This window comes from Lynx canadensis, chromosome C2, assembly GCF_007474595.2.
Source record: "Lynx canadensis isolate LIC74 chromosome C2, mLynCan4.pri.v2, whole genome shotgun sequence".
Classification (NCBI taxonomy): Eukaryota; Metazoa; Chordata; class Mammalia; order Carnivora; family Felidae; genus Lynx; species Lynx canadensis.
In genome coordinates, this window is record NC_044311.2 from 147545397 (window position 1) to 147560603 (window position 15207).

The 15207-nt window shown below is 39.3% G+C and overlaps 1 protein-coding gene across 6 annotated transcripts in view; it reads left to right on the forward strand.

The window, feature by feature from the left end:
- ITSN1 (intersectin 1) overlaps window positions 1-15207 on the forward strand; it is a 223966-nt gene that overhangs the window by 67340 nt on the left and 141419 nt on the right. For all 6 annotated transcript variants that reach the window (XM_030328381.2, XM_030328377.2, XM_030328376.2 and 3 more), the window contains exons 2-4: window positions 670-729; window positions 3580-3672; window positions 4662-4725. In XM_030328381.2, the coding sequence (XP_030184241.1) occupies window positions 702-729; window positions 3580-3672; window positions 4662-4725 (185 nt within the window). In that variant the 5' untranslated portion in view covers window positions 670-701. The remainder of the gene's footprint in view (window positions 1-669; window positions 730-3579; window positions 3673-4661; window positions 4726-15207) is intronic.

A 15207-nucleotide genomic window follows, 5' to 3' on the forward strand; every position in this document is an offset into this window, starting at 1 on the left:
GGTATTCTGGACAGACATTGACATAGGATACATTGTTTATGGCCTTTCTCAAAATCTCTCAGTAGTGATTGCAGACTGTGTTTTTCATGGGTGGAACGCAGGCTGTGGAGTTCGCTATCCCTGCTCCAATCCAGCTTAGTCACCAGATGTGTGGTATTGCTTGAATCACTTCATCTCTCTAATTCTCATTTTCCTCATCTGTAATAAGGGGATGGTAATACCTGTCTGTCTTACTGATATCATAGGGCTGTGATGATGAAGAGTTTTAAGAGCTATAAATCACCCAGAACAGTGTGCAGCTTGTACTAAGTGCTCATTAAAAGAAGCTGCTGTTACAACCATCAAGCAGATGGACTAGTATATGTAGATAGTTAAGTAAAGGCGTACATTTAAAGAGTAACAAGTAAAACCTCAGTGATATAATAGGCTGTTCTGAGCGAATGGTATCACTCACCAGACTGAAATCTTCACATTCTCCAGTGCCCGCCATTGTAGCTGGCACTAAGAAGCTGCAGAGAATGAATGAATGAACCCCTTAATTGTAACTTTCATTTTCATATGGAACAGCACTAGTATCAGTTTCTGATCATTAAAGACTGCATGTCAGTGTGTTTATAAGTGTATAGAAATGAAGTTTTCATAAACTTAAATGTTGCATTTCAATTACAGGCGTCGATTAGCAAGGTAAAAGTAACAGAACCATGGCTCAGTTTCCAACACCTTTTGGAGGTAAGTTCTCCGAGATTTTCCTTTTTTAATGTATTCCAGATTTTATATTTATATATACATTATATATATAAATATATATATAATTTATAATTTATAATTTATATATATAATTTATTATATATATAATTTATATATTATATATATTTTGTATATGTGTATGTATATAATATATACATATATTAAATATATATATATATTTATTTTACTTTTTTTTTGTTTGTTTGTTTTTCAACGTTTATTTATTTTTTGGGACAGAGAGAGACAGAGCATGAACAGGGGAGGGGCAGAGAGAGAGGGAGACACAGAATCGGAAACAGGCTCCAGGCTCTGAGCCATCAGCCCAGAGCCTGACGCGGGGCTCGAACTCACGGACCGCGAGATCGTGACCTGGCTGAAGTCGGACGCTTAACCGACTGCGCCACCCAGGCGCCCCTTATTTTACTTTCGAGAGAGAGAGTACAAGTCGGGGAGAGGGGCAGAGGAGGGAGAGAGAGAGAGAATCTTAAGCAGGCTCCACATTCATTCAGCATGGAGCCCAACATGGGGCTCGATCTCACAACTCTGAGATCATGACCTGAGCGGAAATCAAGAGATGGATGCTCAACTGACTGAAGCACCCAGGCGCCCCAAGACCATATTTTTAATGTTGTTTCATCTGGATTCTTTGGAAGCAACTCTCAGGCTTCATACCATTTCATTCACAAATATTTTAGTGTTTCTAAAAGATAAGAACACTCTTAAAGACATAACTACAACACCATTATCACACCTATAAAATTCACAGTAATTCCTTTATATCTTCAACTGTCAAGTCAGTGTTAAAATTTTCCTGATGGTCTTCAGACCCTTTTTTGCTCTGGTTTGTCAGTTCAAATAAGGATGCAGACACTGATCTCAGTTCACGTGTCTCCTGAGCCTCCTCACTGTTTTCTCTTTGCATTGTACTTGTTGAGGTGACTGGGTCATTTATTCTGTACTTTTCCTAAAGCCTGGATTTGCAGCAGGACAGTTTTTGTTTGTTTTACTTTATCTGCTTGAAACATATCAGCGTGCATAAAAAATTTTGTTTCAGCTAATTTTTCCTAATATTATGATTAAAGTGTTAAATATTGGCTTTATTTACTGGCCAAATTTTATTTACTTATTTATTATTTTTTTTTTTTATTTTTTTTTTCAACGTTTATTTATTTTTGGGACAGAGAGAGACAGAGCATGAACGGGGGAGGGGCAGAGAGAGAGGGAGACACAGAATCGGAAACAGGCTCCAGGCTCTGAGCCATCAGCCCAGAGCCCGACGCGGGGCTCGAACTCACGGACCGCGAGATCGTGACCTGGCTGAAGTCGGACGCTTAACCGACTGCGCCACCCAGGCGCCCCTTACTTATTTATTTTTAAAGAGAGGGTGCCATTTTAATGGCTGACTCTTGGCAGCTGTCTAATCCAGTCATCATAAAGAGAGTATAGCACAAATCACCACCTCTCTGATCACATCTGTAAAAGTCCCTATGATATTCTAGATTATGCAAACTTTTCAAAACCATTAGCATTATTGTTTCAATTTTGTCCCTCTTCCTCATTACTGGGCAGGTTTGTGTTTTGTGTGTTTTCTTTCTCTTTTTTCTTCTTTTTTTTTTTAGAGCACGAAAGAGAGGTAAAGAGAGAATCTTAAGCAGGCTCTGGGCTCAGCACAGAGCCTGATGCAGGGCTCAATCTCATGAACCCCGAGATCATGACCTGAGCTGAAATCAAGAGTTGGATGCTTAACCAGCTAGGCCACTTAGGCACCCCAACTTTTCCTTTTGTTTCTAATTCCACGGATGAATTTCAAGAGGGCAGTAGAAGTTGTAGGATTAGAAGGCCTCTGAGTGAAGGGATCATATCTGTTTCAGTTACTACGGTGTCTCTGATGTCTGACGCTGGGCCCTGCACATAGGAGGCAGTCAGTAAATATGTTTCCCATGGCTGAATGAATCCCACCCTTCCTGTCACTGTCCCACCAGACCCCGTAGAGAGGAGAGGTTCAGTGTTCAGACATTTTGCATTTGTGCTAGCCACATTCACATTTTATTGCCTGTTCCCAGCTTTTTGGAAAGTATCTGAACTTTGGAAGGTCTTCAGTCTATGGATAATCTGAGATTATTTTGATCACATTGAGGAGACCTAGGACTAAAAGTGAGGAAGATCTCAGAAGTGACAGAAGTGAGAGGGCATGTGGTCAGTCTCAGAGCTGAAACTGAAGGGGAACCAAAGCCCAGTCTCTTTGGTTTGCAATTTTTTTTTTTTCAGGATACCCATTTTTAAGCACATCTTTGTTGAGGTATAATTTGTATACCATAAAATTCACCGATTTTAACTGTACAATTCAGTGACTTTTAGTAAATTTGCAGAGTTGTATGTCATCAGTACAATCCAGTATTTCAATATTTTTGTCGCTCCAGAAAGATTTTCATGGAATCACATGGGATATGAAATGTGAAGCTCTGGATCTTTCATAACGTTCACGTGTGGCATTTGAATCACCTGAGAATGTAGTTTTCACTTGGTTCATTGCTTGAGTTTATATAAATAAATGATTATTAACTTATGTCTTTAAATAGTCCTGCTAACTATAAGATTATAGGGCAAGTTTTTTATAAAAGAATTTGTGCTGGTATCTTTCTTATTTTGGCCTGTTTTACTCTTAATTTTCTAACTTTATATGCGTAACACCCAAGGACGAACAGATACTAATCGATCAAATAATTGATAACATAGTGACAGAATCTGAAAGTACTAGGGAAATAGTGTGTGTGAGCACTTTGTTATTCTTTTCTCATTGAATAATTTCTTTGTCTTTTCTTTGGGTTCTAGGCAGCCTGGATATCTGGGCCATAACTGTAGAGGAAAGAGCAAAGCACGATCAACAGTTTCATAGTTTAAAGCCAATATCTGGGTTTATTACTGGTAAGTGGAAACAGTATTTTTACATTTTTACTTATTAGCAGTGCATATACCTGTGGAAAATCTATTATGCGAAGCTGAGGTGGGCACATATGGCCAAGGGGACATTTGCCTTAGCCTTGAGCCTGTATTTTTTCAGTTGCATTTCCTATAATGCATTCAAGCCTCTTTGCATTCCTTAATGGATGTCAAGCCACTTGTTTTGGGCATATCGCTGATGGGAATTGGTGAGAATCAATGTACCACATTCTTTAAGTAATAAAGCAATGGGCTGTGGTCCTTAAATTAAAATGCTTGTTTAATTTTGATCTTGAACTGGTTTGGGAAATGTAAATAAATGAACAGATTCTGAATATTAAAAAAAAAAAAGCCAACGACAGAATTCTCTCATTGCTGTATCCTTAAAGTTTTTTTTGTACCTTGCCTTATCTATTATCTTTTCTGTTTGGTTACTCTTTAGGAGTTAGCTTTAGGAAAAAAAATGGGATCTAGACTTCCTGGAGAGTTGTTTTTATGTGTGTGTATATCCCCGTTATCTTTAAATTATTAATTGTTAATCACTGATGTGAATCTTGTAATCATTGTTACTTTTTCTCCATAAATGTATCAGATGTACCGACAGTTTGAAGTACAGATATTAGGAATGGCAGAGAACCTAAAAAGTAGAAGTGTGGGGTCATCAGTTTCTTGAGGATTCCTAAATAGATGTGCTTTGTCATATGTCCTATGCTTTGTCATAGCTGTTCCCGTCTTACTAAATAGCAGATTAATTAGAGTGGACAATCTACCCCTGCTAACGTGTTAAGTTCTAAGTTCTAAAGTCAGTGCTGATGGGTTCATTTTACTGCTGCTTATAGGCGTTGGCTTTTATCCTATATTTAATTCAGTATTTGCAGAATTGCCAGCCTCTTTCTTATTTTTGCAATTTTGCTCTAAGAAGATACCGGTCAGCTATTGTTTGTTTCCTGAAACTGTTTTCATTTAATTTACAGGTGATCAAGCTAGAAACTTTTTTTTTCAATCTGGGTTACCTCAGCCTGTTTTAGCACAGATATGGTAAGTTGGAACTTAACATAAGCAAAAGGTAAAATAAAATATTCCAGTAATAGGATTTCTTAAGATACAGAAGGTGAACATAAATCTCTGGTCTGAAATACTCTACTCCTTCTTAACCAGAGAATACTTCTGAAAAGTAGCTTTCTAAGGTGGGACTTTAAAAGAAAAAGTGGTGACATTTGCAAGATAACACTGTCAAAAAGTTGAATTCCCAGTGGAGAAATCTACACTTTGGTATTTTCTCATTAATTTGTTTTAGCCTTATTTACATCACCCATGCTCATCTGAAAGTCCCGCATTTCTTGCTTTATAATGTAATGGTTCTGTATCTTTCATTGACTAAAAGGTAAGGAAAATATTTGAGGGTCAGTAGCGAAACCACCAGCGGAATAGTGAAATAACTAGTATTTATTACAGTGTTGTACAAGGTGAATGCTTAGTAAATATTGTTGAATTCCTGGATTAACTATCACAAATAAGCATTCATTCTTTTGAACCCACAGGAAAGAAAGGGCCAGTAAAAAAAAAGTGGGAAATATAATTGTGGATTTTAAGTTTACGACTTTGGTCATGTCACGCTGAGTTCTGTTGCCAAGAGGTCACATTTTCCCACACAGTGCGGCTCTTGCAGTTAATACTTCATTTCCAGGGCTTATTAGTGTTGGGGAGTCAGCTTGCTGTGCAGTAGAAAGAGCACGGGATTTGTAATCACACTCCTGAGTTTGAATCCCAGCTGTACGGTGTTCTATCCTTATGATTTAGAGCATGTATTTATCCTCTCTGACCTGTTTTCTCATCTAGAAAAAGGGAAGATATATTTTCCTTAAAGGGTTGTTGAGAACATTAGCAGAGAAACCGTGTATAAAGGACTTAGCATAGGACCTGGTGTGTAATAGGCCCTCAAAACAAAACCCAAAAACGTACCTGCTGTCGTTGTCAGGGATTGGGTATTCCATAGAACTAAATTGCCCAGCTAATTACTTGTCCCCTTAAATGATCGGCCTTTCTTATAATATGGAAATTAATAAAGATTGACTTAGTTCCTTGTTGCCTTCAAGCAGAGTCTACAGAATGTAGGGAGTTTAATTCAAGTATCATCAGTATGAAAAGCACTTCCTGTGTTCAGAATAGTAAAACTCTCATGGGAAATCTACATACACATATACATACATATATACGCATACATACATACATACATACATACATACATATACACACACACACATTTGTATATGGCTATATTTGAATTGAAACTAAATGATACCAGATTCCTGTGCTTTTTTTGGTGTCTGCTTTCTTTTCTCTTTCCTGGTTGTCAGCATATCGGCTGCCAGACTGTCTCTTCCAATTGGTGAGCCTCCTCCTATGATGCCCTTCTAGCTCTTCTGATCTACTTTGAGCTGGGAAAATCAGATAACCAAGGTTTTTGGAATTACTTTTAAAATGAAGTAAAAGGTTTGCAAGGGGTGGGAGAGTGGTGGGGAGAGCAAGAACTTATGCTCATGTGAGCACAGGGGCACTGCCCTAGCAGTTGAGTGCCCGAGTTTAAATTCAAGAGACATGTGACATCTGTGTTAACTGTAAGAAGCTTTCATTTGCTTTGTGTTCTGGCAGATGATTGTATTTCACATCGTCAGTCAAGATGACTCACTAGAACCTTCCTTTCCCAGATATAGCTTCCTCCATTGAATTCTGCTTTTGTGCTATATTCCCAATTTATGAACATTCATTCAAGAAGCAGGGTTTTTTGTTTTGTTTTGTTTTGTTTTTTTTTAAGTTTATTTCTTTGGAGAGAGAGAGAGAGCACAAGCAGGGGAGGGGCAGAGAGAAGGAGAGACAGAATCCCAAGCAGGCTCCATGCCATTAACGCAGAGCCCAGTGTGGGGCTTGAACCCACAAACTGAGATCATGGCCTCTGCTGAGATCAAGAGTCAGATGCTTAACCGACTGCGCCCCAAGAAGCAGTTTTACGGTGCGTTATGCTGCAAGAAAATGACACCTTACATTTGTCAACAGTGGAAAATATTTATTGAATGTCTACTATGGGTCAGTGACTATTATAGGTGCTTGGGGTACATCAGTGAACAGAATAGACAAAATCCATGCTTCCATAGAAATTGCAGTCTGGTGGAAGGATATATAGTTAATAGCAGTATAAAAATTGCCGTGTAGAAATGAGTATAATGGGGCAAAATAAAGTATTATCTAGTAAATTTCATTTTTTTTGTGCAATTATGTTAGTGTCAGCTTTCCAAACTGTTTTTAGCTAAGCATATTAAAGTCATTTTTCCAACTTACTATTTTTATAGTGAAAATTTGTATTAACAACAAAAGTGATGAATTGGCAGCCTTGGCTTGAGTCAAAACTGTTCTTTGTTTTTAATTTTTTCTGACATTTCATTAAATAAATTTGTGATGGCATGTTTTCCTTGTATCAAGAATTGTTATTAGGGGGTGAGGGAAGCATGCCTCTAAGTAAGTATCTTTTCCCCAAAGAAATGTCTTTGAGTAATCATAAATTTCATGAACCACAGCTGTCCTGCTAAGATGACAGAATAGCATAGTGCAAAGTAGGAGTAAGATCTTTCAGCCCTACCACTGACACTTATTTGGTAACCCTGAGCAATACTTGACCTCTTCAGAGTAGGTATGTATGTATGTATGTATGTATGTATGTATGTATTTATTTTTAAAGTTTGTTTATTCTGAGAGAGAGAGAGAGAGTTGAGAGAGGGGGAGAGAGAGAGAATCCCAAGCAGGCCCCGCACTGTCAGCAAGGAGCCCGATGTGAGGCTTGAGCTCACGCCATGAGATCATGACCTGAGCCAAAGTCAGACACTTAACTACCTGAGACACCCAGGTGCCCCCAGAGTTAGGTTTTTAAATGTATAAGCAATAACAGTTGATCTAATGAAATAGTTTTCACTTTCCATCTGTCATGCTATTCTTGTGCTCTCTTGTGGGTTTGGTGGGGTGCCGGGGAAGGTCCATGCCCCTTTTGGTGGAAAGAGGAGTAGGTTTGAGTCTGAAGGTTTGAGCAGTCCCTTTGTCAGTCATGGGGGGGGAAGAAGAAAATTTTGGATTGGGAGTTTGGAATTATAATAGTAGCTATCTCTCTGGGACTTACTTTCTTTGCTGTGGACTTCAGTTCGAATACATGAATGATGTGGATTGCTGGGGAATATGTGTTATAAACCTGTATAGATTTTGTTTCAGGTAGAAACTATATTCCAGTTAACTAGTTTGTGAACTTTTAAAACTGTAACCTACTGATCCTTTGGGGCAACTTAACCTATCCAGCCCAATCTCCAATTAACCATACAGGGAAACCTGAATTCTCAGAGGATAGAGTCAAGCTAGTATGTGTAGTGCCAAAGATGAGACAGCTTCCTAGAAACTGTCTTACTAATAAGGAGCTGGAAGGGATCTGGCAAATATCCTGTATCCTTTTGGCAACTCCAGATGTTTATAGTTTCAACCTTGGCCTCTTGTGGAGAGGGAGGAGAAGAAAGCAGAGGGGAATGGACAGGAGCCTGGATGGTCCAAGAAATAAAAAGAGTTTGAATGAAGAAGGGTTTGACATCAGAAGCAGTAGAGGCCACAGAAATGGGGATTAGAGGCTCCTAAGGAGAGAAATGAAGGGCAGGAAGGCCCACCGGGAAGCGGGCCCAGAGAGAGAAGGCAGGAACCTGGGACCTAAAGGCAAATGTTAGAATGGCTTGGTGATCTATCTCTGCAGTGAGGGGCTTGGGGGCAGGGCCAACAGTTGTATAACACGCAGTGTCTTAGGATACCTCTGTGCCTATGTCAGAAGGGCCTTCCGGCCCCCAGAAAGATCAGTTTGCCAAACTTGTTTACCAAAAACTGAAAAAGTCATCCTGAATTCCCATTCCCTCCCCTGCATCCCTTCTCTCTCCGCCCTCCCTCCGTTCATGGCACTGAGCGTCTGTCCAGCTCCTGGGAGCCCCGCGCAATTCCTCTCTTTGCCTCGCCCTCCACATTCAGTCCATCGGCGCAGCCATTTGGCTCCATTTACAGACCTTATCCCCAATCTGGCCATTTCTTTCCGTTGCCATTGCTGTTGTCCTAATTTGTCTTCTCACTTGGGCTCACTGGTCAGCATTTTGACTTAGAGTCTCTTTCAAACTTGCCCCTTTAGATTTCATTCTTCATACAGTGCCCACACTATCTCTGTGAAAAGTAAATCTATTTTAAATTCCCCATTGAGAAGAAAATCTAAAGTCCTATCAAGGCTCCAAGGCCCAATACTAGCTGGTTCTTGCTTTTTTCATCTTTAATTTTCCACCTCTCTCTTCCTCAATTTTTGTATTCCAGTTTCACTGACCTTTCTGTTTAAACGGGCCAGGCTTCTTCTTGACTTCTGGGTCATTGCACGTGGTATATCCTCTTCCTGTAATATAGTTCCTCCGGATCCTTACATAGCGAGCTGACTGATTACCCTTCAGGTTTCAGTTCATATGTCACCTCATCTGAAGTAGTTCCCTCTGCCCACCTGTTCCTACCCACCATCTTCTCCCTCCCACTACCTTGTTTTAATTTTTTAACAGCAGTTACTGTCATGAGGTATCATTTGATTAGTTCTCTTGTTTAGTGTCTGCTTGCCCTAAAATATTAGCCCTGTGAGGGCAGAAACCTTCTCTGTCTCTTTCACAATTGTGACACCAATTCCTAGAAAGGGCCTGGGCCTTACTAGGTACCTCTCTTCAAAAATTATTTGTTGGATGAATAAAAAAAAAAAAAAAAAACGAATGAATGAATCGATGAATCAATGAATGAATGAGTAGGCTGGATTGATCTACACTGTGAGAGAGGAGCATTCTGTGAGAAGCCTTCGTGAGTGCAGTGGGTCCCCAAAGGGCCACAGGCTTTCACCTCCATGCAGTGAACAAGGTGAGCGAGGAGAGGTGGTCTGATATCCTTTAATCCTAGAAAACAAAGAAAGTACTTTCACAGCTGCCACACTCATGTCCACTACAAACACAGTCCTTGGAATCCAGGAGTGAGTGCTTCATGGTCCCTGCTGTTTAGACCCTGAGTACTACGTTACTCCTCCTATGTGGGTATGTGACTTACTTAAAATACTCTTGGGTGTATCTGTTTTTGTTCCTATTCAGTTTATGGATCTCCTTTCTTTGTGGACTTTAATTTTATTTCTGAGTATGTAACACATGAACAAGGTTCTGAAAGCCAAAACCATACAAAAAAGTGAACCCAGAGACGTGTTATTCCCTGTGCTATTCCTTCATCCCTGGGCTCACCTGTTTTGTTAGTTTCTTATCATCCTTCCTTTATTTATTTCTGTGGGGAAAAAAGCAGGTTTATAATATATCTATATTTAGTGTGCATATCTATATTTAAATTATGTTCTCTTCCTTCTTACTTTCAGGATTACCACCTGTAAATGTTCTTTTGTTCTTTGCTTTTCTCACTTAACAACACATCCTGGAAATCACTCATATCATTCTATAGATCTCTCTCTCTCTCTGTCTCTCCCCCTGTCTCTCTCTCTCTCTCTCTTTCTCTACAGTTACATAGTACTCCTTCTAGAAGATATACTGTAATATATCAACCGGTTTCCTGTGTGTGTGCATTTCAGTTATTTCCAATAATGTAGCAATGATGAATGAACTGAAGCATGTATATTTTTATATTGCTGGAGGTGTGTATCTTCAGGGTCAAATCCTAGGTGTGGGTTTGCTGGGTCAAAGAGTAAACGCATAGGTAATTCTGGAGATGTTGCCAGATTTCCCTTCATTTGGACTTTTAACACTTTTTCTCACCAGCATGTTACACACGCTTTCATGCAGCTTTCCCTGAAGATTTCAGCAGACCTGTGGTCCTCTCTCATCTCAACCTCGCTTGTTGCTATGTATGGGTTTTAATGTCAGGCTAAACATTGTATTTTAAGATCACTTTGTTGTTATTTTTAAAAAAAAAATTTTTTTAACATTTATTCATGAGACAGAGCGTGAGTGGGGGAGGGGCAGAGAGAAAGGGAAGACAGAATCCAAAGCAGGCTTCAGGCTCTGAGCTGTCAGCATAGAGTCCAACGCGGGGCTCAAACTCATGAACCGCAAGATCATGACCTGAGCTGAAGTCGGATGCTTAAGCGACTGAGCCACCCAGGTGCCCCAAGACCACTTTGTTTTTGAGTCATATACAATAATTGTTTGACTTATGCCTGTTTTTTGCTTGTGTATTTTTTCACTTTGGAAGTTTTATGAATTTAAATTTAGGATTCTTCATCTTTTGGGGGGATTATTAGAAATGACTGAACTATAAATGGAGGTGAAAGCGGATGGCTGAGCTGAAGTCCCCTTTTTTTTTCCCCCCAGAGAGACCTTGAGAAATAGAATTTCAGCTCTTCTAGTGTTCCAGCTTTTTCACTGGTAGAGGGGAAGGAAGAGAGACATGAGCTTTGTAGGATAACTAATATATTTGCGTAAAGTCCTTTGGCGTTTTACTACCAGTGGGTCCCAACAGTTATGTTTTGTTAGTTGAGCAAAAAAGGTTTTAATAAAGATGACACAAAACTCTCAAAAAGATGTAGGATTGTGGTGGGTGGCTTAAAGTCAAGCACCTGGAACTTGAAGATTGCACGTCTCCCCTCCTCTCCCACTGAGGCATTTTAGTGGAAGGTTTTCAGAAACATGAAATTCTTCTAATTAAACCCTGAAAAGTTCTAGAAAGTCTCTTCGCCCTCAGCTAGTCATTATCCCACATTGGATATTTATTTCTCACTAGAAAATGTGCTTTGGGGGTGCCTGGGTGGCTTAGTCAGTTAGGCGTCTGACTTCAGGCTCAGGTCATGATCTCACGGTTCATGGGTTTAAGCCCCACATCAGGCTCTGTGCTGACAGTGCAGAGCCTGCTTTGGATCTTCTGTCCCTACCCCCCACCCCACCCCTCCCCTGCTCGCTCTTTTTCAAAAATAAAGAAACATTGAAAAAGAAAGAAAGAAAATGTGTTTTGGGGGGCAGTGGTGTTGGGAATTGAGAGTGAGAATCCATCTGCTTGATTTTTTTTTTAAGTATGCATGTTGATGTTGATTGTTAGCAACCATTTGCTGAGTATCTTTTTAGAAAACCTTAGCAAAAGAAGGAAAGTTCACCCTAACTTCCTGTATAAAACCTTAAAATAGTTACAAATAAAACAAACCAGAGACCAGGCTCAATTATGAATATGGATGCAAAAATCAAAACAAAATCGTAGCAAATAGAATTCCACAATGTACTAAAACCATGACTGACTTGAGTTTATGCCAGCAGCGTAAGTTTGGTTCAGAATCAAGACATTTTCTCAGCATTATTATAGCAAAAGGAAGTATGATCAGATCAGCAGATGCTGAATAGGCATTTGATTAAAAAAAAAAAGTACACAGTTCTTATATGTAGAAAGGAAGCTCCGTTAAAATGTCAGGCTACTTTCTAAAGATCACTACCAAATATTCTTCTAAACAGTGAAGCATTGCAGCCATTTCATTGAAACCTAGAGCTTCACAGGATGCCCACACATTCAATGATGTCTTAGAGCCAGTAAGACCAATTTAAAAAAAAGGAAGTATATAAATACTGGAAATGAAAGTTAACACTCTTTTTTTGCCACTTATATGATTATATACTTAACAAAACTAAGAGATTTCAGTGTAAAGACGTAGTGTTTATAGAAGTTTGGTAAGATAGCTGAATATAGCATACATGATTAGTAGAAGCAAAATTTTTCTCTATGCTTGAAATAAACCCCTAAATATGGAAATGGGGGAAATGTTCCATTTAAAATAATGATAGAAATGATAAAACTCCTAAGAATACATTTAATAAAGTTATTATTTACAAGAAGAAAGTGATACAATCTTTAAAAAAAAATTTTTTTTTTTTAACATTTATTTATTTTTGAGAGACAGCAAACAAGCAGGGGAGGGGCAGAGAGAGAGGGAGACAGAATCTGAAGCGGGCTCCAGGCTCTGAGCTGTCAGCACAGAGCCTGACGTGGGGCTCAAACCTGGGAGCGGTGAGATCATGACCTGAGCTGAAGTCAGACGCTTAACTGACTAATCCACCCAGGCACCCCAAGAAAGTGATATAATCTTATTAAAGGAAATATTTGTGGAGTTGAACAAACTCTAGGACATACTAGTGTCCTTGTTGGGCTAATGTCGTTACAGCTTGGTGCCCTGTAGGGTTGTTTGTAGAACAGATAAATGATCTTAAAATTCATAGGGGAAAGAAAACCAAACATCTGTGAATAGCCAAACAAAGTTTAAGAAGAGAAAAGTCTCATCAGAACCAGACCATACCACAGAGCCAGTGTGATCAGATCACTGTTGTATTGACCCGGGAATTGTTCATTGTAGATTATCCAGAAATAGGTATCACTTCGTATGAACATTTCTTTTACAGCAAAAATATTTTTTAGTTTCATGAGAAGAGGCTGGGTTAGTTAATAAACTTGTATCATATTAATTTCAAGCATATAACTCAGTGACTTGACATTTTATATACCTTATAAAATGATCACCGTGGTAAGTATAGTCACCATCTGTCACCATACAGAGTTATTACAGTACTGTTGACTGTATTTCCTATGCTGTACTGTACATCCCCCATGACTTATTTATTTTATAGCTGGAAGTTTGTACCTCTTAATGCCCTTCACCTATTTTATCCATCCTCCCACCCATCTCCCTCCACCCCCCTTGGCAACCTGTATTCTCTGAATTTATGAGTCTGTTTCTGTTTTGTTTGTTCATTTGTTTTGTTTTTTGGATTCCACATATAAGTGAAATCGCATAGTATAAAAATGTAGGATTTCCCACGGTAAAGATATTATACACAAATGAACAGAGTAATAATAAGTTAAAAAAAATCAGATAAAGTGAATGTAATATGAATATGTATGTGTAATATACAGCAAGCTCTTACAAATTGAGAAGAAAAACATATGTAGTCCATCAGAAAGCTTAGCAAAGGATGTGAATAACTGATTTATGTACGAATCCAGATGAGAAAGAAACATATGCAAAATAACTCTCAAGCTTACTGTCAGTGAGTGAAATTCAGACCCCACTGGTTTGCTGAAGGGGATCACTGGCGACAGGAAGATTGGGGTGTGCTCCTAGCTGAGGCGGAAAGGTGGTTTCTGTAGCCCATCTCCCACTTTGTGACTTTTTCTTATTTTCTCAAAGAATAGTGTCGACTCTTACAGCTTTTAACATTTTTAGAGATTTTAAAAAAATGTTTATTTTTTTTTAAATTTTTTTATGTTTATTTATTTTTGAGAGAGAGACAGAGCATGAATAGGGAAGGGGTCAGACAGAGAGGGAGACACAGAATCCAAAGCAGGCTCCAGGATCTGAGCTGTCAGCACAGAGCCCGACATGGGGCTCAAACTCACGAACTATGAGATCATGATCTGAGCTGAAGTCAGATGCTTCACTGACTGAGCCACCCAGGTGCCCCAAAAATGTTTATTTATTTTTGAGAGACAGAGGGCACAATCAGGGAAGGAGCAGAGAGAGAGGGGGGAGCAGAGGATCCAAAGTGGGCTCCACACTGACAGCAGAGAATCCAATGCAGAGCTCGAAACCACGAACCATGAGATCATGACCTGAGCCAAAGTCAGACACTTAACCTACTGAGCCACCCATGTGCCCCCAACATGTTTAGAGATTTTTCATCTTTGTTGTATGTCATGCTTTTTATTGTGTTTCATGTTTGCTTCCTTGAGTTAACTTCAGTAACATGGGATTCTTTTCTATGAAACTTAATTTTCTTTTTGAGACATTACTAGATGTGGCTCATTTGAGATCACTAGTCATGGCATTTTAACTGGAGTTGCTGGTCTTATGTTTTGCTGTCGCCAATAAAATTTTTCTTAAGATAGGTTTTAAAAAATAAATCACCCTAACACTTTTAATATCTAGACTAAAGGAAACGAAATTTGGATGAACATTTTTCATGCAGAAGAGGATAAATTGTGAATATGCACAGTTGTGGTTTGCATAGTTTCCGGTGGCTATAGTTTCCTTTTCTTTTGCTTACTCTTCTTTGAGAGAACATACATTAAAGCTCATTGCGCCGAAACTAATGTGACATTGTCAACTCTACTTCATTAAAAAAAGAAAAAAGAAAGCGCTGACAGCTTGGAAACTGCTTGGGATTCTCTTTCTCTCCTTCTCTCTCTCTGCCCCTCCCCCACTTGCACTGTCTCTCTCTCTCTCTCTCTCTCTCTCTCTCTCTCGCTTTCAAAAATAAATACACTTAAAAAAAGTTGAAGAGAGGTGCTCAGTTGGTTGAGCATCCGACTTCGGCTCAGGTCATGATCTCACAGCTCGTGGGTTCGAGCCCCACATCAGGCTCTGTCAGTACAGAGCCCGGATCCTGCTTCAGATTCCGTGTTTCCCTCTCTTCTGCTCCTCCCCCGCTTGCGCTCCGTGTCTCTCTCAAAAATAAATAAGCCTTA